Genomic DNA, 27,550 nt, shown 5'->3' on the forward strand with positions numbered 1-27,550 from the left:
ATTGCCCTTTTGCTTTCCCTGCTCTGCCTAAAACTCTGGCCGTGTGTTTTGTCTCATCATTTCTGTTTGTAAATGTCACTGTCTGACCTGTTTTCAGTTTGACACCCGTGGAACCCACTGTATTAGTAGCATCCCTCTCATTAGTTTGTCTCACATCTTCTCTATCATCTGTTTCTGTGTTTTCATGGATTTGCACTTCTCTATTAACACTCATTTCATCATCTGAATTTTCTGACATATCAGTGTGTATTACATTTTCTTTTTCTGTACTATCTCCAGGAATATCAGGTAGTACAAGTGTATCCCCATCCTGTGCATTAACTTTATTCAGCCTGGACTGGTGTACTCTGACAAGGATACCACCATGTCTGACAAACACTACAGAGCCATCTTGACCGATAACTACAGCAGGACCTTTCCACTCTGTACTGTCTGCTCGTTTGTAGTACACTCTGTCTCCTGTCTCATACTTTTCATCTGTAGGCCTAAGCTGCTTTCGTAAAGCTCTTTTTATTCTTTCTGAGCATTCCACCTCTGTGAATGCTCTTCTGGAAGCATGCAATGCTGCTAGGTGCTGTCCTACTCTAGTACTCATAGAAGTGCCTTCTAGAGCAGGCAGTTTATTAACCTAAATGGAGGGAAGATTAGGACTGTTACCAAACACCAGCTGGTGTGAACTATAACCATGCACATTATTCATACTGTTCTTGGCCATTAAAGCCCAGTCTAGAGCAGTCTGCCAGCCACACCCGTTTTCCCTTTTCACCTTCAGAAGAATCTCAGTCAGAGTCATGTTGTGTCTCTCCAGCAGCCCGTTGCTCCAAGGACTGTATGCCGCTGTGGTCTTCATCTCAATGTTGAATTTTTCTGCCATCTCTCTTATCTCCTCATTATTGAACTCACCACCGTTGTCAGTGTATATCCGTTTTGGGGCACCATGAACACTTATCCACGAGTGAATGAAAGAGTTGACAATTTCAGAGGCTTTCTTTGTTCTCACAATGTTTCCACCGCTGATGGTCGATGATGTGGAGGTACCATATGCCAGGTTCCAGCTCATGTAAATCCATTGCCACCGTCTCATTGTACTCTGAGGCTAAAGGCAAACCCACAGCAGGCCTGGGCTTGGTCCTATTATATCTTTGACATACCTCACAGTCACGGATAATCTCTTGCAGAATAACTGGATAGTCTTTGTCAGTATTTCCAGAGCTGAGGATAAGCCTCTGCAGCCGGTCTGCAGAGGCATGGCCAAACTGTTTGTGAAGTTTCAGGAGAATTTTACGCTTCTCTTTTGTAGACATCTCTGCTGTGATGACAAGAACTTCACTTTCATTGGTGTCCACTTCAGTATTACCATCTCTAATGTCGACACAGTAGTGTCCCGAACTAGTGAGCTCAAGAGGCACTGGTTGCTTGAACATGACAACTTTGTCATTCTCCATGTCTAAAACAGTTCCTGCTCTCTTTAGAGCCATTTTGCTCAGCAGTAAAGGGATATCAACAGGAACAACTTCCGTTTCAATGTGACATTTTGTTGGTCCGATCTTAGCGGGAAGCTTTACCTTTCTGTAGGAGTGTACCACCTGACCATCACCAAATCTGAAAGGTCTACAGCTTGAAGATTCTGTTTGCATCAGTTTGTTTATTTGGCTTTGGCTCAGGTCTTTCATGTAACTATCCAGCCACTTTTCACCACAAACAGTACGTGTGCATGCTGTGTCAATGATAGCTGATCCCAGTGATTCAGTTAGGAAGATCTCCGAGTCCGTCATAACTTTTGTAAACAGTGTAATGTTACACTCGACATTTTCATCTTCTGCTAGCTTTACTTCATTTCTCTAATGAGGACAGTCTTTGGCCCAATGGTACGTGCTCTGACAAATTACGCATTTTGTTCGCTTACCATATTTGTCGAGCGGGTTTGTACCTTGCTGTGGCTGCCACTGTCTATTCTGTGACTGGCTGCTGTTCCGTCTGAATTTACCTGGTGGCCTCTGCTCCGTGAAAAACGCCGCATCTTGAGTCAAGCTGCCTCCACTCGCTCCACTGGTTTTTCCTCCGAAAATCCGTTTTAACGCTGACTTCATGGATGCAAATGTTAAATCCGTGCACGCTGTAAGTGCTAGCTGCCTACTCTTCTCTTCAAGACAAGCCGTGTCCAGTAGTTTAAACGCTAACACAGCGTCAGGCAAGGTCATGTTGTATTTCTTCATGCGGTTGTATCTCTGCTCAAAGTCTATGATGTAGTCTGCCATGGACATCTCGCTGTCTTTGGAAATCGAGTCGAAATGAGAGTACGCTTCATAAGCGCGGCCTTTTTCTTCTCTCAAGAATACAGAGTCCAGCTTAGCTAACAAGGTTTCCATACCATTGTCTTCATTCAGATCGCTCGCGGGTATTTCCAAAGCGGTCTCTCTGGCTCGCCCCTCGAGCCCTAACACCACCGCTAGTGCCTGCTTCTTCTTGTCCAAATCCGTAACAAGTTTCCAAATACTAATTTCATTTTTCCAGCACTCGTATGGTCTGATTTCGTCAAACTTAGGTGGTACTCTATAGTTGGAAACCATCCTCTGCTACCATTGATAAACTCCACAGACACGACGTGGTTCTGCACTCAGTACTTTATTTTCCCCTCCACACTAACTAAACAGGAAGGGGAAATCCATCATAGAATAGGAGGGAACACTGAAAAAGATGCAGTAACCGAAATGACCACAAGATGGCAGTATATTAAACAACTATATCCCTTGTACATGAAGTTAACACTAAGCATCCCCTGAGCCCCCCCCCCCCTTTCTGTGACAGAATGCATTTAACATATTGGGGACTACATTAGCTTTCACTTTTCAGTCTAACATTTTCAGCAGGTACCATGTTACTTCCTGCGAGTTGAACCAAACGGACAATGTTCTTGTCCTTTTGTAAACCTCTAATCCCTATTCCATCCAATAGAAATGAAGAGGAAATAAACATGTTTGAAGTCCAGCCTGGAATACAGCTATGGCTTCCTTCATACAGTGGGAAAAATGTAATAAAACAAAGATATAAAAAGGGTCTATTATTTTTATTATAGGTTTATTTTAAATGATTGAGACAGAATATCAACCAAAAATCCAGAAACAACACAGGATACAAATGTTGTTATAAATTGAGTTGCAGTTCAGTGACTGAAATAAGTATTTGATCCCCAAGCAATACATGACTTGGTGGAGAAACCCTTGTTGGCAAGCACAGAGTTAAGCTGTTTCTTGTAGTTGGTTACCAGGTTTGCACACACCCCAGGAGGGATTTTGGTTTACTCTTCTTTACAGACCTTCTCTAAATCATTAAGGTTTCTTGGCTGTCGTTTGGCAACTTGAAGTTTTAGCTCTCTCCACAAATGTTTTATAGGATTTATAGGGATTCTGTGGACAGGTGTCTTTTATACACCTAACGAGTTATCATTAGAAGCACCTTCTTAAATTGACAGGACTAATCTGTGTACCACATGAGCACATACAGTACCAGTCTGTGGGAGCCAGAATTATTGTTGCTTAGCAGAGATGAGTTCCTACGTGCCCGATCCCGCCAGGAAGCCGACACTGCACTCTGCTAATCACAGGCAGTGAGACATTTCCCCATCTGCAGCTGCACAGACCGGGAAATGTCTCACTGCCTGCGATTAGTGGAGCGCAGTGTCAACTCCCTGGCAGGATCGGGCACGTACGAACACGCCAGAGCCCAACTCTGTTGGTTAGTAGGGGATCAAATACTTATTTTACTCACTTAACTGCAACTCCGTTTATAAAATTTTGTATAGTGAGTTTTTTTTCTTGGTTTTTGGTTGATATTCTGTCTTTATCATTTAAAATCCCCCCTTTGAAAACAATTCTAGATCCTTCATTTCTTTGTAGGTAGGCAAGCTTACAAAGTCTACAGGGGGTTGACTAATTTCCCCACTGTATATTTAGTGGAAGAATGAGCATAGCCACTCGGGGACAGAAAATGTTATTCGCAGGGTTACCAGGTAAAAATAAAGGAACAACATTTTTTTAGAGATTCATTTTTGTTGATTTAAATGCAGGGTCTGCTACGTAGTGCTACACGATGGTTGCGACATACGGCTTCCCTCCCTAAATGGCATTCAGCAAGTCAGGTCTGAATAATTAACAATGTGCCCTGTACAGTGTGCAAAAAATCCAAATTAGATCATGAATGTCACACATTCTAACACTAGGTTCACATCTGTGACCTAGAAAATACCTGGTTACCCATTTACACAGTGCTGCTGACCAGGTGGGCTACTTGTATAACGTGAGCACTTACAACCATACAGTATAGTACTCCCCATTCCCCCTGTTTAGTGCTGAGAGCAGACTCTGTTCCTAGTGAGGGGTTTTTCTGTTTTAGTGATGGATCGACTCCAATTGTGCTAAGGTTCTTTACTTAGTCATGCATAGAAAAGAACACAAGTATGATCTTTAGCTAATATTTTAAAGTAACTCTGTACTGGAACATCAGACCTTAGATTTAAAGTATAATCTTTTTTTTTTTTTTTTTCCATGTAGAAGAGCAGACTCCACTGCAAGAAGCTTTGAATCAGCTTATCAGGCAGCTACAAAGGTAACGTTTTCCCACAACGCATTCCAGTTTATTCACTATTTGCAAGCACACTGCTGCTACATTGTAGCATGGATACAATGTTCACTCTAAGGGCCCATTCACACCTCACGCCCTAGTGTTTTTTTTTTTGTTTTTTTTTCTTCCTGCATCAAGAACACATGGAAGGTAGGTGACATGGGTTTCAATTGCATAGTTCATATCAGTGCAACACGGTAAAAAGCATAAAAAATGTATCAAAAACGCACCAGTGGGGGGAACAAAAAAGCATCTTTAATGCATCCAAAAAACGCGTTAAAACACACATGCAGAAACGCATCTGTATCAGATCTACAGCTTTATTTTTTTTTTAAGCCTGTTATGCCCTCTAGTGGTCAAAAGTATACTTAACGCAAAATCACTGGTTTGTAGTATTGATTCAGAAGGATACAGTGAATATCCTAAAGACTTGAGGCCTTCTTAAGCCAGGTGTTGAGTGAGAGATCAGATTTATATTGAATCAAATTAGAAAAATGTGTCTTGAGTGAAAACATAATTTTGTTTTTGTTGTTGTTGTTTTTTTTTTTGTATTGAAGTACATTTTCTCAATTTGCTTTCTCATATGAATGCAAGTGTAAATGATACTGCATGCAATCATATTATTCACTATATTCATTATCAAATGTTACAGATCTGTATTGAATAGGCAAAGTAACTGGTTCACTTTGAAGGCCATAACTATTGTTGTAACATGATAGGATCCAAGCTGGACTTTAGCAATACTGAATATACAGTATGTACTTGGTTGGACAAGGTGAAATGGTAAAGCATTGCTAACCAAGATGTTTGGAAGTTTGCAAGAGAGAATTGTAGGTGTAGCAGTTGATCAATGCTTGTGATACGAACACATGGGGCCTGCTTTGCCACTCTTTCTTTAAAACTGAATTCTGAGCACAAAAATGTTAAATAAGTTATCAAATAGCCTCAAAGGATATACAGTAGGTATAGAAAAGAATCCCCCCCCCCCCTCCTTTAAAATAATCACATTTTGTTGCTTTGCATCCCGAGATGAAGACACACATGTTTTGTTTTATCCATATGTATTGTGCAACTTAGAAACATCCAGGTGAAAGCTAGAACACCAACATGTCATAAAAAAATAAAACAAATTCAAAAATGGAATCACTGAGTTGAAAAAAGAATCACCCCCTCCTAAAAATGATTTGTACACTCAATTAGGTGTAGATAATCCTCTTCTCAATGGCATGCAAAGCCATTTGCCCTTTACCAGTGATGAGCTGTGTTCATTTGGATTAGCTTAGCATGAAAAGAGCTTTCCATGAGCATTTCAGTCCCTGGTAGTGCAATTGAAGCAAACCATCTTCAACCGGTGGCAAGGTGCTGTCAAAAGATCTCCGGGATAAAGTTGTGGATAGGTACAAGGCAGGAGATGAATGCAAAAAAAAAAAAAAAAGCGCATGCGCCGATGATGTCGTCGGCTGCATGCACTGTAAATATTTTGAGTCTCAGATGAGACTAAAATTAAAATATTTGGCCTCAACACCAAACTATGTGTGTGGTGGAAATCCAATACAGCTCACCATCCAAATAACACCATTCCTAAAGTAAAGCAGGTGGTAATATTCCATTACTGGGGTGTTCCTCTGTAGCAGGGACTAGAGCACTTGTTATGATAGAAGAAAAATGGATGGGGCAAAATACCATATACTTCTTGAGGAAAATCTGCTGCCCTCTGCCAGAAATTTGTCAATGAGAAGGTTTACTTTTCAACATAATGACTCGAAGCACACAGAAAAATTACCACACAGCGGTTGAAGGAAAAATGTGAATGTCCCTGCATGGCCTAGTCAGAGCCCAGACTTAAACCCCATTGTAAATCTGTGGAATGACTTGAGGACTGTAGTCCACAAACAGTCACCATCAAATTTAACTGAACTTGAGCAGTTCTGCAAAGAAGATTGGGTAAATATTGCAAAGTCTAGATGTGAAAAGTTAGTATAGACACATCCCAACAGACTAAAAGCTGTAATTAAAGCAAAAGGTGGTTCAACAAAATATTGACATAAGGGGGGGGGACCCTTTTTCCAATTCAGTGATTCTGTTTTTGAATTTTTTCTGTTTTTGAATTTTTTTTCTGACTTGTTGATCTATCTTTCACTTGGATAATTTGTTGCACTGAGTAAATACAACTGGATAAAACAAAAACGGTGTCTGTCTTCATTTCAGGCTGCAAAGCAACAAAATGTGACTCTTTTCTATACCCACTGTAAATCCACTGTATGTTCACCAAATGCTTTTTCAAATCCAGCTATTATCTTGTAAAAGTATCAGTGACATCAACCTTGTGCTGCATGTAGAGAGCTGAGCTATGGGGTGGGGTGGGGGGGGGGGGGGCAAAACTCCTATCAACAGAAAAATACAGGAGAGCACATGCAAGACCAGTCACCCTGCACAAGTAGAGAGAACAGCAGACTGGCCTTCTATACAGAAGCAAATCCGATTTCACACTCTGCAATACTGCACAAATCTGGAAGAAATGCAGAGCACACATTTATGTAAGAATACACATGCTTCTTGCGGTACATAAGCGATGTGCTGTTGTCCGTCTTCTCAATCCAACATAAGTGCAGTTATCACAGAATGAAAAAATTATTGCATATGCCTTGAGAAATGGGATATGCACTGGGCTAAACCATTTTCATTGCTTTGGTCTGTGAAAATAGCCCCTGCAAATATCGAAAGCATATAGAGGTAAAAAATATAAATAAAAATAAATACATTTCTCTATCGTTCATCGACAGATGCAGCGCCATCTCTTTGGAGACTATAGGGTTATGCTCCTCCAATCAGGAATCGGCACTAGGCAGGAAAAAAGCTTAACCATGCCTATGGGGCTGTCCCTGCAGGCATAACCCCACACACTCTGCTATCAGCATTCCTTTGTTTCTGCCTAGTTTTAGGAATAGGACCCAGCTCCCTGTTGAGACTTCGGTCTTAGCTTTTAACAGGGAAATTTGTGTTAGTTGGTATTTTTTTTGCACAAGTTAGTTACTGACGGACCAAGATCCAGAGGAACTACAAGCAACAGCCGGCTGTGGTTTTGCACTGGATAATCTAGATCCTTAAGGTCTCCCAGCCTGGCCAGCAAGCATGAGCAGGTTAAAATCCAGAACTAGGCCTCGCCACGACTGTGCCCCGTCTGATGGGGACGAGTCTGCAAGTGGACTGTCTCGCTGGGACCTGGAAGTCGCAGCTTCCCCCTGGCTGACAGCACCCCCCCCCCCCCCATCCCGGGTGGGAGCTGTTCTGTTTCAGTGTGGCACCCACCTGGTAGCATGGTAGGGTGAGTAGATTGTCCCCCCCAAAACCTCTGAAGGTCTCTGGGTGGACGAAGGCCCCCCCTGGAATAGTCGGACCCAAGGGGCTCCTTCCGTTCCCCTGGCCTCTCGGAGGACTGAGCCTGTATTCCCCTCAGCAATCCCTTATCCCTAGCGTTGGGGGGGGGGGGGGGCGGTAAAATTGCAGCCGTTGTGGTGCTGGTGGGGTGGCTTGTCCTGATGGGGTCCTTGTTTGGGGCCCTTCCGATGACTGACTACTGTTTTTTAGGGGTCGTGGAGACCGCATGTTGCACAGTGGGGGCCGCCATTTTGCTGTGGATCATGTATGTTTCTTTTCCCATTGTATTACATGGGCAGCCATTTTCTTTAGTTCCCCATTGTGAATGCTTTGAGCGGCCATTTTCCTGAGGTCCACAAGCTGGACAGGCGTGCGGCATGGCTTTTTTAAATGTAGAGGCAGAGTTTCTTTTTCCTCTTCCTGTGCAGTCAGTGTCACTTTCGTTTTGCATAAGCACATGCTGACAGTCTCCTGAACGGTCTGGTAACATTTTATTTCTGGGGTTCTCAGTCGTTTTTTTCCTCATCTACTCTGCTATTAGTTCTATTAGTCAGGGATTGAGGGTCCACTGTAATTGCGGTGGGATCGCATTTTGGCGGTTCTTAAAGGGACACTGCCTTAATTTTACAATCAGTGTAACATGGAGTCCCAGGATAAGTGCAGTTTTTTTGCAAAATTGATGACTAAGGTGGATTTTGTCATTTCAAGTGTTGCCAGCCGCAAACACCTTTTGCCTCCATCAGCGGGGTCCTCGGACTCTGAGGCAGATGTGACTGCTGCAGACATAGCCCACCCTGAGGGGTCGGTGTCTTTGCATTCTGATGGTGAAGAGGACCTGTTGTCCCTAGCCGCCGCGCGGGAACACGCATTGGTGGAAGCCCTTATAGTTTCAGTGCGGGAAACTTTAAATTGGCTGATGACTCCACAGACCCGGGTACGCAGATGTCTTTTGGCTCCCGTAAATTGGGCAAGGTGTTCCCTTGTCCAGATTTGTTTCACCATATTGTGGATGAACCATGGCGGCGCATTAAGCATATATATGCTTGTGGTGCCCAAGCGCTTTGCACGCTGTTACCCCTTTGCGGAGGCAGTGTCTACTAGGTGGACTGTATCGCAGAAGGTTGATCACCTGGTTTCCAGCTTAAATAAAGTGACTCTGGTACTGGTGGAAGAGTCACCGACATGGACCCAGTGGACAGATGGGTGGAGACCTCGTCCTTCCATCTCCACGTGATAACAGGGTCCATTATAAAGACTACCTTTTTGTGAACATTCTGGTGGCACAGACAGCTACTGAATGGGTGAAGTTACTTAAAAGTAACTTGGAAGCTGAACAGATCTCCCTCCTGCAGTGCTGGAACTACTGGACCAGTTGGCTCAAGCATTGGTGTTTATGTGTGATACGTCCCTTGATTCAGTTCCATTGGTGGCCAGGGCTTCGGCAGTGGGGATTGCTATTAGGCACATGGTGTGGCTAAAAAGCTGGTCTGCTGACCAGGCCACCAAAAAGGCCTTGACTGATCTTCCCTTCACAGGGGAAAGGCTCTTTCCCCCAATCCTCTAAGGGTAAAGTGCCACGTCTTAGGCGGGGGCCTTCTTTTACTGCTCATAAGCGGCTTTTCTCTGTCGCTCATTGACAGACGTAGTCCTCTTTGATTCATATCAATTGGGTTATACTGCCCTCTACAGGAGTAGGACACTAGGCAGAAAAAAACATTCTGGCTCCACCTTAGGGGCAGTCCCAGAGGGTATATCCTCTCTCTCTCTCTGCTACAGGATGTTAGTTTTTTTCTGTCTAGTCAGGAGTAAGGACCTAAGTTCCTTGCTGGGATCTTTGGTCCTGGCAAGATTTTTTTAGAAAATTTTTTTCCTTTTTTAGGTAGTTGTTTTCTCCAGTTTTCCTGTGAGATCTTCAAGCAAATCACGCCGGATCTGGGCGACGGGCTGGATGTTGAGATCCAGTGGTCACCCCAGCCGGCCTACGAGCGCGCGCAGGCCATAGCTCCGTGCTGGGTTGGCCGCGACACATTCAAGTAAGTATGCTGGAGCCGGGCGACGGGCTGGATGTTGAGATCCAGTGGTCACCCCGGTTCAGCCTACGAGCGCGTGCAGGCCATAGCTCCGTGCTGGGTCGGCCGCGACATAGTCCCACTGGACGGGGACTGACCCTGCGAGTTAAACGTCTCGCTTGGACGCCAAGAACCAGCAGAGTCACGGCGTCCGGATTGGTCGACAGCCCCCACCTCGGTGGAGAGGGGTTCTGTTAAAAGGAGGGTGCCCGTCAGTTCCGGTATGGTGAGTAGATGTTCCCCCTTCCCCCCTGTGGGGTTTATTGGGATACGGGCCCCTCTGTGTGTGGTCGGACCCTTTTTGCATTAAGGTTCCCCCTTTAGCCTATGACATGTGCACATATCTCTCTGTGATAGTGTGATTTGATTGGGAGCTGACGCTCCAGCAGGCTTGGTTTGGGAGCTGACACTCCAGCAAACTTGGTTTGGGAGCTGACACTCCAGCAGGCTTGGTTTGGGAGCTGACACTCCAGCAGCCTTGGTTTCTCCAGCAGACTTGGTCTCCAAGGAAGCCTGGTTTAGATTGACTATATTGAAATATAAGATGCTGGCAATTAGTTAGGAGGCAAAGCACCTACCTTATACTAAGGATACAGAGGCGCCATACTCCCGCAGGCCGCACTTACAGGCCGCCGCCAGCCGCTCATAGCCGTTCGCCGGCCGTGGCAATCTTCCGGAGGAACCACACTAGATCGGCAGTCCGCCGCCATTTTGCTGTAGACCGCACGCTGCATTGTCTACAGAGGCCGCCATCTTGCCGTAGCCTGGTGTCTCCTGCATGGGGGCGGCCATGTTTGATGTGCCCAGCCTACCTCGAGTAGCTGGGAGCGCCGGAAGGCGTGCAAAGGGGGCGGAGCCACTTCCTTTTACCCGGGAAAGCTAGTACAGGACTTCCCAGTCTGTATAGGACAACGCTGACAGCAGTTTGATAGGAACTTCTCTGCATCAGGTGGTGAGCCCTTGGGGTCTCTCTCTCTCTGTGGGGGTCCAAGAAGCAGGTACGCTGAGGGGCGCTATTGCGCTGGGGGATTACAGATAAAAAAAAAAGAAAAAAAGATATTTTTATTTTTCAGATTTTTTACTGGCAAAGTGTACTGGATTAACATGGACCCTGCCACGCATGTATCTCCACCTGATCCCCTCGAGGTGGCTGCAGGACCCTCCAGTTCCCCACTTACTATTGATGCATTATCAGCCGTTTTGGAGTCTTTTGTATCCCGGGTGGAAGTGGCCTGTCGGGGACGGGGGGCAATGAAGCGACCCCCGCCTACCCCTATTTCATCTGAAACTTCAGATTCAGAGTCTGAGCCTGTCACTGCAGGTGCAGGGCCCTCATCTGGGGCTTGTGTCTCGGGTACCGTCTCTTCAGACAGTGAGGAGGATGTTTCGGCATCTACCATAGCCAGAGAGGAAGCGTTGGTGAACGCACTAATTGTATCTGTCCGAGAAACCTTAGGACTGCAGGTTACACCGTCGGAAGTAGCTGAGACTGAGATCCCTTTTGGTACTAATAAACGGACCAAAATGGCGAAAGTATTTCCCTTGCCCAAATGTTTTGGTAATGTAATTAAGGAAGAATGGGGTCATCCTAAACGAACCCCTGCTATTTCCAAACGCATTATTAGGCGTTATCCGTTCGAGGAATCTCTCCTCAAAAAATGGACAGTACCACCTGGGGTGGATTCTCCAATTTCCAGATTGAACAAAGCTACGGTTATCCCATTGGAGGATGCTCCGTCCTTCAAGGATCCAGTGGATCGTAAGGTAGAAGCTGTGTCTCGCGCCATCTTTTCCCTGATTGGGTCAGCTTTCAGACCAGTAATTGCTATTTCTTTCTTTCAAAAGCCTTTAGCTACTCATTCCTTGGTGCGGAATTTCATCCAGGGGGTGCGACACCTGGCTCCGCCAGTGCGTGCGCCTTTACCACCCTGGGATCTTAATTTGGTGTTGTCGGTTCTTCAGAAACCTCCCTTTGAAGATATTAGGGAGATTCCCTTGCTTACGTTATCCCAGAAGGTGGCCTTCTTGGTGGCCATCACTTCTGCACGCAGGGTGTCAGAACTGGCCGCATTATCCTGTCGTTCCCCATATCTGGTGGTTCATAGGGATAAGGTGGTTCTTCGTCCGAATCCATCCTTCCTTCCTAAAGTGGTTTCAGAATTTCATCTGAATGAGGATATTGTATTACCTTCCCTGTGTCCTAAGCCCAGCCATCATCGGGAGTTTGCTTTACACTCCTTGGATGTGGTTCGGGCGATCAGGGTATACTTGAAAACGACGGACTCGTTTCGCAAGACGGATTCACTTTTTGTGATCACGGATGGCCCCAAAAAGGGGTTGCCTGCATCTGCCGCGACTATCTCCAAATGGATTAGACAGACGGTGGTACAGGCTTATTCTATTAAGGGTCGGGAGCCCCCGTTCCCTGTTAAGGCGCACTCCACTCGGGCGCTTAGTGCGTCATGGGCCTTTCGCCATCAGGCGTCAGTGCTTCAGGTTTGCAAGGCGGCTACTTGGTCGTCAGTGCATACCTTTGCAAAATTCTATAAAGTTGATGTGATGGCATCGTCAGATGCCTCTTTTGGCCGCAAGGTTCTGCAGGCCGCAATTTGAGGAGACCGATGGTCTACCTCGAGGGTTTTTTTCTGTTGAAGTTTTAAAGGCTCATCAGACAAAAGGGATGAGACTCAACTAAAAATCCTAGTTGGCACCGGTTGGGCCTTCTAGATTGGATTTTGATTTCCGTTAATCCCACCCCTCATTTGTGGCACTGCTTTGGGACGTCCCAATTGATATGAATCAAAGAGGACTACGTCTGTCAATGAGCGACAGAGAAAAATGGATTTTTGTAAGATCTTACCGTAAAATCCTTTTCTCTTAGCTCATTGACAGACGTAGTACCCGCCCCTCTACTTTTGAGTTGGGTTGGGTTAAATTCTCTGACACTGCTTTGTGACATAACTAACATCCTGTAGCAGAGAGAGAGAGGATATACCCTCTGGGACTGCCCCTAAGGTGGAGCCAGAACGTTTTTTTTTCTGCCTAGTGTCCTACTCCTGTAGAGGGCAGTATAACCCAATTGATATGAATCAAAGAGGACTATGTCTGTCAATGAGCTAAGAGAAAAGGATTTTACGGTAAGATCTTACAAAAATCCATTTTTTCGTACCTCCGGGGTTGCAAGACAAAGGAAAGCCGTTCAGGTCTTCTGGGGGTTCCAAGAAACCATGGTCGGGTAAATCAAAGACTGGCCAGTCCGGATCTGCAGACAAATCCTTGTCTGCATTAAGGGGTGCTCTCACCCGCTTCTGAGGTGCGGGGGACATCTTCGCTTCTTTCCGGAACCTTGGACTTCCTTGATTCAGGACAAATGGGTTCAGGAACGGATCCGATCAGGGTACATGATCGAATTCCAGTCTCGTATATCGGAAAGGTTCTTTCCGTCCAATCTGCGCCTATCTCCAGATCACTTAAGGGATTTATGGGAGACGGTACAAGATCTGCTGTTGCAAAGGGTGATTGTGCCAGTTCCCTCTCAGGAACGTTTTTATTCAAACCTCGTTACTGTGCCTCGGAAAGAGGGCAAATTGCGTCCCATTCTGGATCTCAAGGCTCTGAACCTCTTTGTGTGGGTTCAGAGGTTTTATTTGGAATCCATTCACACGGTGGTGGCTTCACTACACCAGGGAGACTTTTTAGTTTCCATAGATATCAAGGACGCATATCTACACATCGTTTCTTTCTATTACACTTCTTGGTTTATCATATTATTATTTTAGCTTCATCACACATCTGAATAGCGCACTACCCTTTGCTTTTTTTATATGTACGCTGGACACCAGCAGTTTCTTCATTTTGCCATAGCAGAAGAGCATTCTCAATTTGTGGCATTACCCTTTGGTCTAGCCTCTGCTCCCAGGGTATTTACCAAAGTACTGGCCCCGGTGTTGGCATTGTTGCGCTAACGGGGATTGCGGTACTGGGTTATCTGGACAATCTCCTGTTGAGAGCAGACTCCCATTCAGCCCTGATGAGCGACCTGACGATCACTCTCGGCTCCCTACAGAAGTTCGGTTGGAACATCAATTTGAATAAATCCGCCCTGATAACTGCCTTGAGACTGGATTATCTGGGCCTGACTCTGGATTCAGCTTTGGCGAGGGTCTTTCTTCCCCCACACAAGCTTCAGAAGTTGCAGGGGGGGTGATCCGGGTGGTGTTGAAGAACAGTCTGTCCTCGCTGCGGACTTGCATGAGGGCCTTGGGTCTGATGATATCAACCTTTTTGAGGCGTTTCCGTTTGCTCAGTTCCATACCAGACCATTGCAAAGAGAGATTCTTGTAAAATGGAACAAGGATCCAAAGTCCTTGGACACTTTGATTCGATTGAGTCACAACACCAGATCTGCTTGGTTATGGTGGCTCCATTCTCCAGCACTGTGCCAGGGCAAGTCCTTCCTCCCGTTGTTTCGGACGGTGGCGACCACATACGCCAGCCTGTCGGGCTGGGGCGGGTTACTGGGGAAGTTCTGTGCCCAGGGAACCTGGACAGTGGAAGAGAACAAAAAACTGCCGATAACTTGATTTGGAGCCACTGGATGACTCGTCTGCAAGATTGTCCTGTTAGGATTCAGTCAGACAATACCACGGCCAGGGAGGTGGCCGAGATTCTGGCCTGGGTGGAAAAGTTTGTTGTGCACATCCCAGGTGTAGACAACTGGCAAGCAGATTTCCTGCGGAGTTGTCAGGTGCTGGATCAAGGGGAATGATCCCTCCATCTGGAGGTGTTTCTTCACCTGTGTGTGTCCGGTGGGGGACTCCCGAGGTTGAACTGTTTGCTTCCCGTCTCAACAAGAAGGTGCAGAGGTTCGTAGCCAGGTCTCGAGATCCTCTAGCCGACGCCACAGATGCACTATTGGCTCCTTGCGGTCAGTATCGGCTGACCTATGCGTTCCCTCCGCTGAAACTCCTGCCGAGGCTTCTCCGCAGGATAGAGGTGGAAGGGATTCCAGTCATTCTGGTGGCTCCAGACTGGCCTCGCCGGTCTTGGTACGCGGACCTGGTAAGATTGGTCGCCGATGCTCTTTGGAGACTTCCGCTCAGGGAATATCTGCTGTCTCAATGCCCGATCTTCCATCCTGCTTTACAGTCGCTTGATTTAACGGCATGGCTGTCGAATGCCAGGTGTTAAGAGATAGAGGTCTTTCTAATTCTGTGATTACTATGCTTTTGAAGGCTAGGAAGTTGATCTCCAGGAAGATCTATCATCGTACATGAAAATCGTACATTTCATGGTGTGAGTCGTTGAAGGTGCACCCTCGCTTGTTTTCGACCGCAAGTGTTTTGGCCTTCCTGCAGAAAGGGGTTGAACAAAGGTTTGCTTTGGGCACTATCAAAGGCCAAGTGTCGGCTTTGGCTATATATTTCCAACGCCCGTTAGCTATGCATGCCTTGATTGGTACCTTCATACAGGGAGTGCGCCATATGGCACCTCTGAGACGGTCCTCGCTACTGCCGTGGGATCTCAGTTTTGGTGTTGTCTGTTCTTCAAAAGCCTTACTTTTGAGACCATTTGGGCAATTTCTCTGCTTTCATTGCCCCAGAAGGTTGCCTTCTTGGTGGCTATCACTTCTGCTCGCAGAGTGTCTGAATTAGTGGTGTTGTTGGGCCGCTCACCTTATCTGGTGGTACACAGAGATAAAGTGGTACTTCGACCTAATCAGTCGTTTCTTACTAAAGTGGTTTCTGATTTTCCATTTGAATGAAGACATTGTGCTGCCTTCAGTCTCTCCTAAGCCCAAGCATCCTAAGGAAATTGCCTTGCATTTTTTGGATGTGTTTCGGGCAATTAGAGTTGACCTGGCGGCTACTGCATCTTTCAGGAAATTGGACTCTTTGTCCTTTACCGAAGGACCTTGAAAAGGATTGGCTGTGTCTGCTGCAACCATATCCAGATGGATCAGGCAGACGGTTGTTCAGGCTTATTCACTGAAGGTCAGGTTCCTCCTTTTCCTGTGAAGGCGAATTCTACTAGGGCGCTGAGTGCCTCTTAGGGTTTTCACCATCAGGCGTCAGTGCTGCAAGTGTGCAGGGCGGCAACTTGGTCATCTGTGCATACTTTCACAAAACTCTACAAGGTTGATGTGTTGGCATCTTCGGATGCTTCCTTTTGGCCACAAGGTTTTGCAGGCTGCTGTTTGAAGAGAATCTTTTTTTGTTTCTCTTTGAGGGTGTATGTTTTAGCTGGGTGAGCTCCTGTTGTTCCTGGTTTAGCCGACCAGATAACATGGAGCTCAGTTTTTAGCCTTTGGTGAATAATGGCTTCTTTGTGTTGTCTTCCCACCCCTCGTGAATATACTGCTTTGGGACATCCCTATAGTCTCTGAAGAGATGGAGCTGCGTCTGTCGATGAACGATATAGAGAACTGGATTTTTTGTAAGAACTTACTGTAAAATCCTTTTCTCTGAAGTTCATCGACAGACGCAGCCAGCACCCCCCCCCCCCCTCGCCTCTTGTTCTGAGTGAATGGGGTTTTTATGTATTCTAAACACTGCTTGCAACTAAACTGGTGCTGATAGCAGAGTGTGTGGGATTGTGCCTGCTGGGACAGCTGCATAGGCATAGTTAAGTTTTTTTTTTTTTCCTGCCTAGTGCCTATTCCTGATTGGAGGAGCATAACCCTATAGTCTCTGAAAAGATGGAGCTGCGTCTGTCGATGAAGTTCAGAGAAAAAGATTTTACGGTAAGTTCTTACAAAAATCCAGTGTTGTGTGTGTTTTTTTTTTTATGTCTCTAAAATAGGAGGGGTTTTCAAAAAAAGTTTTTTTTATTTGTAATAAAGTTTAAAGAAGTTATAGGGAAGATGAGGGGATGATTCTGTATTGGGGAACAAGAGACATAATATAATGCCTAGGCACTACCCCCCAAAAATTATGTATTAAAAAGTGGAAAACCCCCCCCCCCCCAACCCCCAAAAGAGAGATAAGGCATGGAAAAAATAGGTTAGGTTAGTTGGTGCCAGGCATAAATCTACAACTATCTAAAATCAACAAAATAGCTTTTATTGGTACATCAAATGTTAAAAATAGACAAGACAACACAGTACACGATTTCTTAAAATGTATCCAACTTAACATAGTGGGGTACATGTGATGGGGATAATTCTGGATCGATGCGTTTCACCTGATTAAGGGGCTTCTTCAGGATCCAGGTACAAAGAATTAACACCACTTAAATACCCCAAAAGGATGATAACCCGGAAATTGAAAATCAAAACCCCATCAGATGTCCATATACCGTATCAAAACGGTCAGAATTTATGAAACCCCAATATATAGGGAGACAGAGCAATGATAGGCTGATGTATGCCCTCTTATTATAAAAGACCAAAACAAGAGATTGAGCCTCCCAACTTTCCTCACCTACGACCAGAAATGCGTGTATTACAATGGATAGTGTTAGACCCCAATCCATGGGAAATATTGCACATAAAGTCCCCTTTATCCATATAACAAGTGAACGTCATACATCCGCCCAAGGAGGATATCAGGCATTCCCCCCCCCTCAGCGTGCCTGTAAAAGCCGTTGATACACCAGTCAGTGTTAGCCCTTCACCGCCTCATCAGCCCGTTTTCTCCCTGCCCCCTCTCCCTTTTGGGGGTTAGGGGGGGAGGTCCCCAGAGTTTAAAGAAAACTGCAGAAACTTTTTAAAGAACCCTTGTACATGCGCCTTTTCCCATGTTTTATCTTTCTAAAAATGCAGTAAGAACAGAAAAATACCATTTTTTTGGCCAAAAATCTAATGTGCTCCTAACCTGTGTGGCTAGCAATTAGGTGTCTTTTCTGTGTTTTGAAATCCCAACTAGCGTTGTCAGCCTTGCTTGCTTATAAATACTCTGCTTTTACCCCACCCTTCCCTGTCCCACTCCAAGTGCAAAAAATTATATTTTTATTTTTTTTCCCCAACAAAATAATACTGCTGGTTTGTCTTCGAAGGCCCCTTTCACACATACGTTCATTTCATCAGTTGTCAGTTTTTTGTCATCCGTCTTTTTTTTTTTTTTTTTTTTTTTTTTTTTTTTTTTTAGTCAATATCAGTTTCACATCAGTTTTTCGTCCTTTGTCATCCGTTTTTTTTTTTTTTTTATCCATTGTCCTCTGTTTTTCATCATGTTGACGGAAACAGATGAAAACAAATGTAAATGAATGATCATCCATTTACACACGTTTTTTCCATAGGAATGCATTTATGTCCGTTTTTTCATGCATCAACAGATGGATGAAAAATGGACGAATGGACTGACTGTATGTGTAAAAGGGGCCTAAGAATCTGCTCATACTGTCTATGGAAAATGTGCTTGGGAGATGTAGATCAAGGAGCTTGCCTACATTGGTAGGAACTTGACCTCTCAGCCAGCTGCCCTTGCAAGAATTCTACAAGCCTGGTGATGATGTCACGGGCAGTAATAGGAGCTCTTTCTCAGTACAGAAACAGGAAAAATAAATGAATAAAGAAGAAAAATAAAGCTGGGGCATGTTCTAGAGGGGGAGAGGAAGCTTTGTGGGTAAATTTGTAACATGCCCAGGGATATTTTAAATTTGTTTCTAAACTTTATATAGTCCCACATGGGTTATTCAGGAAGGAAGAAAGCAGTGAGCAAAATCCAGTACCACATACAGCAGATAGTCAGAATTCCTAATTTACTAAATAAAGTACAGTACCTTTTTTATTCTGATTTCTTCTGTTTAATGCACTTTACAAAGTGTCTTTATTTTTTGTATTTACACCTATGAAAACTCACTCTAACTATTGTGTATATATATATATATTTAATCTTTATTTTTTTAATTCACACAGAAAGGACCCCAGCTCTTTTTTTGCATTCCCGGTTACAGATTTTATTGCTCCTGGTTACTCAATGATTATTAAACACCCAATGGACTTCAGCACAATAAAGGAAAAGATTAGGAACAATGCATATGAGTCAATAGAAGAACTCAAGGTATGGAAAGGTCACAATATTTATAGGTGGTTGTCATGAAAAGTCTCCACTGAATGAGAATATATAAACTTTTTGTGTGTAGAACAGTTGATCTCATCATTTAAATAAAGTTGCCAGGCAGATGGAGCAGTGTTATGCCTGCACTGAACCCCAGCATTACATTATCGCGTAACATGGAGGACTGTAAGAGAAGCTCCTAATGGTTCATTGGCATACACCCTTCGTAAATCAGACCAATGTTGCATAGTCTATTTGAAAAATAGACAAGTCCCTCCAGTTCAACCAACAGAGGAAAAAAAACGCACACCTACAAATTCAAAACCTCCATATACATAATCCAAAATCCACGGTTGATCGAGAGGAAGGCAAAAAAAAGCATGACCCAATTTGCTCCAGTGCGGGGGGGTCCTTCCTGAACCCCCAACAGGTAATCGGATATCACCTGGAACAACTTTAATAAATATTAGTATCCAGTTATATTTTGTGCATTTAGGAAAGAATCCAGGCCTTTTTTAAAACAATCTATTGAGCTGGCCAGAACCAGCTCGAGGGAGTCTTATTTCACAGATCCTACTGTGAAGAAACCTTTCCATATTTGGACATTAAATCTCTTTTCCTGCAGATGTAAAGAGTGCCCCCTTGTCCTCTGTAATGACCTTAAAGTGAATAACTCAATAGCACATTCACTACATGGACCGCTTATGTGTTTTTATACCTGTTGATTATATCCCCCCTTATTCTCCTCTTCTCAAGAGAGCATAAAGTCAGTTCCTCTAATCTTTCCTCACAGCTGAGTTTGCATGCCCTTCTCTGCATTTTCTCCAGTTCCACAATATCCTTTTTGTGAACTGGATTCCAAAACTGAACTGCGTATTCTAGATGAGGTCTTACTAATGATTTATACAGGGGTAAAGTGCTATCTCTCTGTGGAGTCTATAATTCTTAATGCAAGAAAGGATTTTGCTCACTTCTGAAACTGCAGCTTGGCATTGCATGCCAATATTAACCACTTACCACCCCCCCCCCTCCCGCCGCCTTCCGTGGCTTTGCCCGGGGCTCCCGTCCCACCGGGAGCCCCGAGCACCCAGCCGGCACGTCCGCCGGCTGGATGGAGTCCCGATGAATGCCGGAAACGGCATCGATCGGGGCTCCGATGACGTAACCCGGAGGCGCCGTCCATGACGTCCCTTCCGGGTTACTGTGCTGCAAAAGGCGGCAAATTTAAAAAACAGCTGTATGCAAAAATGCCGTTTTCGGCGTTTTGCATACAGGGAAGTGTAGTGGAGGGGTCTAGGGTCTTTTAGACCCTCGATCCCTCCATAAAGTGTACCTGTCACACATATTGCTGTCACAAGGGATGTTTACATTGCTTGTGACAGCAATAAAAGTGATCAGATTTTTTTTTTTTTAAAAAACCTGTAATAAAGTTTAAAAAAAATAAATAAAAAAAATTTCGCCGCCCCCGTCACCGTTAGCTCGCGCACAAAAAAAACGTATACGCAAGTCGAGCCGCGAATTAAATCGCTGTTCAAACCCCACATGTGAGGTATCGCCGCGATCGCCAGAGCGTGCGCAATAATTTAAAAAAAAGAGCTACACTCTACCTCTAAACTGGTAACCGTTAAATAAATTAAAACGTCGCAGATTGAGATCTCTATTGACCGTAGTTTATCGCCATCCCACAGGGGGGCGCAATTTTAAACCGTAACATGTTGGGTATCTATTTACTCGGCGTGACATCATCTTTCACAATATACAAAAAAATGGGCTAACTTTACTGTTTAGTATTTTTTAAATGCAGTGAAATGTGATTTTTTTCAATTTTTTTCCAAAAAAATGGCGTTTTAAAGACCGCTGCGCAAATACCGCTTGACAAAAAGTTTTGCAATGACCGACATTTTATTCTCCAGAGTCTTTGCTAAAAAAATATACATAATGTTTGGGGGTTCTAAGTAGTTTTCTAGGAAAAAATACTGGTTTTAACTTGTAAACAAAAAGTGTCCGAAATAGGGCTGGGGCTTAAGTGGTTAAGCCCATGATCTACCAGAACAGCCAGATCCTTCTCTGCCATTGATCCTTCAGTTGTACTCCCTCTAGTATGTAATATGCATGCATATTCTTAGTCCCCAAGTGCATAACTTTACATTTATCAGCATTAAACCTCATTTGCCACACAGTTGCTAAATTAAACAGTGCATTGAGTTTGGCTTGTCAGTTAGATACCTCCTGTAAGGGCGTTATTGTCATCTGCAAACACTGAAATGGTACTTTTACCACTGATAACTCATTAACCACTAATCTCGGAGTACAGTCTTTTAGACAGTTTTCTGTCCCTTTTACAAACTGATTTTTCAAAGCCTGTAGACTTTACCTTACACATTAACCATGTGTGGGTACTTGTGTCAAATGCTTTTGCAAAATCCATATACAGCCCTGGGCAAAGGTTTTGACAATGACAAATCAATAGTTTTCACAAAGTCTGCTGCTTCAGAATGAAGTTCTTCATTTGCAAAACTTTTTTGGCCAGGGCTGTATACTATATCCACAGCCACAGGTTCAATGTGAAGGGTTAATTTTAATGAATTTTAGGGTAGCAAGTTGTTCTTGTTAAAGTGTGAGGGGGAGGTTGGTGCTTCCATTTAAAGGCTAGAAGCATGTTTTTTTGCAGGTAAAATGTATGTATGTTTATTTTTTTGGAGCCTGTAATCATTTCTGGTGCCATGCAGGTCTCCAGCATATCTGTGTCAGATTGTATCTGTACAGGCAAGCAGATGCAATCTGACCGGAAGAGAGAATGAACCACAGTGCTCCAGTGCCATGGTAGTTCATTAAAAACTACTAGCCAACAGCCGCAAAGGCTGCCGGACCTTGTAGTTTTCTATTCACAGGACACTGAATTAGTGATGCAGCCGGGCAGAGCACCGCTCAGCCATGTTTTTTTTTACATTGTGATAGCTGGGGGGAGGGACGGTTAGAAGATTCCTGCTAGCTGTCAGATTGGGGAATCTGGAAGGTGCAAAGGGCGGTTCGCTTGTTACATGCTACACCCCAAATATGGGTGTAACATCTTACGAAAGGTGAACTTATCGTTTAAAATTCATATTTATTTTCAGTGCCAAAATGTCCCATGCTAGGCTTTCTGCAACATAGACAGTCATGCTGAGTTCAATATTGCTATTATGGGTACTCAGTAGGTCCACATTGTCCTGGAAATCCATTTTACACCCACCACCATCTCCGAACCTAATGTGTATCTTATGCAGCAGTCCCAATTTGTTGCCATTTGGTACTGCACTACAAACTACAATGTACTGACTATAAGCTTTTCATAGGAAAACTTCAAGCAAATTTGCCACAATGCCATGATTTACAACAAGCCTGGAACCATTTATTTCAAGGCTGCTAAAAAGCTGCTGAACTCTGGAATGAGGATCCTTAGTCAGGTACAGACTTTATTTTCTATTGCCGAACCTGTAAATTATTCTGGGTCCCAAAATTTTTATAAGGTGTGCAGCTGTGGCTGAGAGCTAGACTTAAATATATACTGCTTATGACGTTTGTTTAACTACTAAAGCTCTTTGGACGTACTTGGTTCGTCCAAAGAGTGAAGGGTTAAGTTGATTTTTAGATTGTTTGTTCTACAATTGGGTGTCATTTTAAATTGTGTGTGTGTATGTATGTATATGTGTGTGTGTGTGTGTGTGTGTATATGTATATATATATATATATATATATATATATATATATATATATATATATATATATGTATATATATATATATATATATATATATATATATATATATATATATATATATATATATATAATTTCTCTTTCGTTCATTGACGGGACACAGCGACATATCTTCATTAGTCGAATGGGTTTTGCTGCTCTTCCTAGGAGTGGGACAGAACTTTATCTATACCCATGGGGCAGTCCCAGGTGGTATACTCCCACTTCCTGCTCTAGGATTCAGTTTTTTCTGCCTAGTCAGGAGTAAGGACCTAGCTCCTTGCTGGGATCTCTGGTCCTGGCATTTTTTTCCTTTCTTTCTTTCTTTTCTTTTTTTCTTCTTTTATTATTTTCTGTTCCTATGAGAACTACAATCAATTTGGTTCCTGTGAGAACTACAATCAACTGGGGGACTGAGCGATGGACTGGATATTCTAGATCCTTAAGGTCTCCCCAGTCTGGGCAGCGAGCGCGCACAGGCCTCCGCTCAGCACTAGGTTTGCCTCGACATAGTCCCACTGAACTTGGACTGGCCTGCGAGTGAAACACCTCGCGAGGACGCACGCGACCTGGTCACGGCCTGAGTTGTATTGTACCTGTAGCCCGCAACCTCCCCCATTCCAAGGTGCCCACCCGGTTCCATGGTATGCTAAGTAGTGTCCCTCTCCCTTTGTAGTCCCTCGGGGTAGGCGTGGGCCCCTCCTTGGAAGGGAACCCAGGGGTCTGACCATCCCATTTCCCCCATCCCCTCTAACAGTCACAGTGGTCTTTTGGCCCCAACCTTCCCCCACGTCCCCCCCTCCCTGGGTGGGGTAGGAGCTGGCTTTGCCACTTGCTCCAGTAAGGGGGGGTGTATGTGGTTGTTGCTGACCAGGCTGTCTGGATCACACATGGGAGCCTCCTGGGGGTTAGTGACTGGGGCAGGGTTGTCCTTTGGGCTCCCTGCGGTGGTTATAGGCTGGGGGGTGATGTCTCATCAGTGGGTCTGCACCTCACGTGGCTGGATCAGGCCGAAAATTTAGTCCGCAGCTTTGCAGCCTACTCATGGCTGTCTGGGTACCTGAGAAGCTGTCCGAGGGCCTAACCCTGCTGAGCAGACGGTACTGCCGATGGATGTATGCCTTACGCGGCCGGATCAGGCCAAAAATTGAGGCCACGGCTTTGTGGCTGATGGAGCTGGCAGTCTGACTGACTGACCAAGCTGTCCGAGCTAACTGAGCTGTTGATCAAGCTAACAGAGCTGCCGGCGGACTCGCGTCCGGAACGGGCCCCAAATTTAGGCCACGGCTTTGCGACCTACTTGCGGCTGGCTGTCTGAGCTGCTGGCTAAACTGACCGAGCTGCTGACCGGGGTGATAGAGCAGCGAACGGGCGTCCACCCTCTGCCCGGGGGGCGCCGTGGGGCCTGCAATTTTTTTAAGAGAAGTGAAGCAGCCATTATTGTGTGGGGGTACTCTGCCTGTGTGTCTGCGTCACGGCGGGTCCCCTCTTCCCCTTTCTAGGGGGTTATGTCCTTTATGGTGGGCAACACTTAGGTCTAATAGGTGGTCCTTTTGTGGACCTTTTCAGACCTTTAACCTTCAGGCATCTCCTTGCGGGACTGTGGTTGGCGACCTCCCCTGCTTGTCATGTTCTCAGAGTGAGCTTAGCATATAGCGACTCTACTGGGTCTGCGTCTACGCACTTCGGGTGCTCTGTGGTGAGGATGATTCTCCTTTTTACTGTGCACGCTAGGGCGCTGGTGAATTCAGTGAAGGAAACTTTAAACATGGGGGATGCAGCTGCCCGCAGATCCCCTAAAGCGGCAAAGGTATTCCCTTTTTTCCGCCTATTGTGACAAAATTTGTCGCAAGTCAGTGGAGTTCTAAACGCAATATGTCGGTGCCTAAGCGTTTCGATAGACGGTATCCCTTGAAGAGTGTCTGAGTACGTGGGCAGTCCCACCTGTGGTGGACTCCCAGGTTTCCAGGCTGCATAATTCTGGCCTATTTCTGGTGGAGGAGTCTCCAGTTTAAAAGATCCTTTTGACGGGAGAGCTGAGACTTTGGTCCGTCACATGTTTTCTGTGGCCGCTTCGGTCCTTTTGCCGTTGTTCACCAGTCCCTGACCTTCCTGAGTGGGCAAGCTTTTGCGCCAGGATCTGGAGGTGGAACAGATTCCTCCTGCTTTTGCCTAGCTGGTGGACTATTTGGTCCAGGGGTTGCAGTTAGTCTGTGATGCCTCTCTGGAGGCGGCTCCCGTACTCTGGGCTGTCTGTGACAGCAATGATCCTTCAGCATACAATATGGCTAAAATGCTGGTCTGCGGAGCAGACTTTCCAGATGGCCTTATGTTATCTTCCCGTTGTGGGGAACCGTCTGTTCGGGGCTTCCCTGGAAGGATCCCCTCCAGAGGTTCCATGAGGGCCTGGTCTGGTAAGCCGATGGGGCCTCCCAGACCTGCAGACAAACGCTCCTTCGGCTTGAAGGAGGGGCGCTCCCATCCGGTGGGGGGAGGACGTATTTGCCTTTTTTGGACCCATCGCGTTTGAAGAGCGTACTTTGCAGATGTTAATCTCCTGGGGTTCACCCCTGCTCCTTTTCAGTGACTCCGATTTTGGCCTTCCCCCAACGAGGTGTGGAGCAGCGTCTTGCCTCGGGTACCACCAAGGGCCAGGATTGGCCTTGGCGGTTTCTTTCATCGTCCTTCAACTTCAAGTTTTTCTGTGGTTCGTGCCTTTGTTCGAGGGGTTGCAACTTTGCTTCCTCAGTGCGTTTCCATTGTCCTCGTGGGATCTTGGTGCTGTCGGTTCTTCAGTAGCCGCTGTTGGAAAATATTCACAAGATTCCTCTGCTTACATGTCCCAGAAGGTCGTCTTCTTGGTGGCTTTTTCTTCTGCACGTAGGGTATCGGGAGCTGGCAGCTTGTCTTGTCGTTCCCCTTACTTGGTGGTTCACGGAGATAAAGTGGTGCCCCGGCCCTGCTAGTCAACTGTTCCTTCCAAAAGTCTTCTCTGGTTTTCATTTAAATAAGGCATGTGTTATTTTTTCCTTGTGTCCTAGTGTAAGCACCTTAACCACTTCAATACAGTGCACTTTCACCCCCTTCCTGCCCAGGCCATTTTTCAGCTTTCAGCGCTGTCACACTTTGAATGACAATTGTGCGGTCATGCTACACTGTACCCATATGAAATTTGTATCATTTTTGTTCACACAAATAGAGCTTTCTTTTGGTGATATTTAATCACCCCTGGGTTTTTTTATTTATTACAAAAAAAAAAAAAGAAAAATGACAGAAAATTTTGAAGATAAAAAAAGGTTTCTCTTACGTCCTCCGACAGTCGCCGCCTCTTCATATTCGTCACATATGGGGTATTAGACTTTGCTCCGAAGGAGTAGCTAGGCAACAGAATATGTTAACAATAAAGCTTTAACATATCCCACCCTCAAGGGGTGGTCCCCTCAGTCAATACCCTCCTACTTCCTTCAACCATATCTCAGTTTTAATGTCTAGCTTGTCACGAAGCCTAAACATCCAAAGGAGGTGAGATTGCATTCTCTGGATGTTGTCCGGGCGATTAGGGTTTACCTTAAATCGACTGAGTCTTTTCGAAAGACGGACTCCTTGTTTGTTCTTCCAGAGGGTCCTCGGAAGGGCATGGCGGCTTCCGCCTCTACCATTGCCAAATGGATCAGGCAGACCATTGAACAGGCCTATGCCTTGCAGGGGAAGGTTCCCCCTGTGCCTGTGAAGGCGCACTCTACTAGATCTCTGAGTACGTCTTGGGCCTGTCGTCATGGGGCTTCTGTGGCCCAGGTGTGTAAGGCGGCGACTTGGTCGACCGTACACACTTTCACAAAATTCTACAAAGTAGATGTTCAGGCATCGGCGGATGCTTCCTTTGGCCGCAAGGTTCTTAGTGCGGCTGTTCCCTAGGGTCCCTTGTTGGGGACTCCTGGCTGTTGGGATAAGTTTTGTATCCCCTGGTTTTTTGTCTTTTCCTGGGTTGTTGCTCCTGTTGAGCACTTATTTTTGCTGTTGCCCAGCTGGTTTCCTTCCTTTGGTAAGGTTCCTTTCTTTGATGTGGAGACTGCGTTGCCTTTCGGCGCGGATGCGTTTCCCACCCCTCATGTTTGCACTGCTTTGGGACGTCCCCATATGTGACGAATATGAAGAGGCGGCGACTGTCGGAGGACGTAAGAGAAAACGGAATTTTTGTAAAATCTTACCTGTAAAATTCCTTTCTCTGAGTCCTCCGACAGTCGCCGCCCCCGCCCCTCTTTTGGGGTTTGAATGTATACTCTACTGCTATTCCACTAAAACTGAGATATGGTTGCAGGAAGTAGGAGGGTATTGACTGAGGGGACCACCCCTTGAGGGTGGGATATGTTAAAGCTTTATTGTTAACATATTCATTGCCTAGCTACTCCTTCGGAGCAAAGTCTAATACCCCATATGTGACGAATATGAAGAGGCGGCGACTGTCGGAGGACTCAGAGAAAGGAATTTTACAGGTAAGATTTTACAAAAATTCCGTTTTTCTTATTTTCTGCGAGTAAATTTTGAAAATCAATAATATTTCTCCTTCACTGATGTGCGCTAATGAGGCGGCACTGATAGGCTGCACTGATGAAGTGGCACTTATGGGCACCGATGCAGCGGTACTAATATGCTGCACTGATGGGCACTGATAGGCAGCACTGAGGTAGCACTGACGGGCAGCACTGATGGGAAGCACCATCGGTGCCCACAATCAGTGCCCATAGTGCT

At 45.3% G+C, this 27,550-nt stretch overlaps 1 protein-coding gene across 2 annotated transcripts in view; it reads left to right on the plus strand.

The window, feature by feature from the left end:
* BRD7 (bromodomain containing 7) overlaps positions 1–27,550 on the plus strand; it is an 80,783-nt gene that overhangs the window by 15,348 nt on the left and 37,885 nt on the right. For both annotated transcript variants that reach the window (XM_082270017.1, XM_082270018.1), the window contains exons 5-7: positions 4,551–4,605; positions 18,925–19,069; positions 22,402–22,512. In XM_082270017.1, coding sequence (XP_082126143.1) covers positions 4,551–4,605; positions 18,925–19,069; positions 22,402–22,512 — 311 coding nt within the window. The remainder of the gene's footprint in view (positions 1–4,550; positions 4,606–18,924; positions 19,070–22,401; positions 22,513–27,550) is intronic.

The sequence above is a fragment of the Pelophylax lessonae genome, assembly GCF_965119305.1.
Source record: "Pelophylax lessonae genome assembly, chromosome: 10".
Classification (NCBI taxonomy): Eukaryota; Metazoa; Chordata; class Amphibia; order Anura; family Ranidae; genus Pelophylax; species Pelophylax lessonae.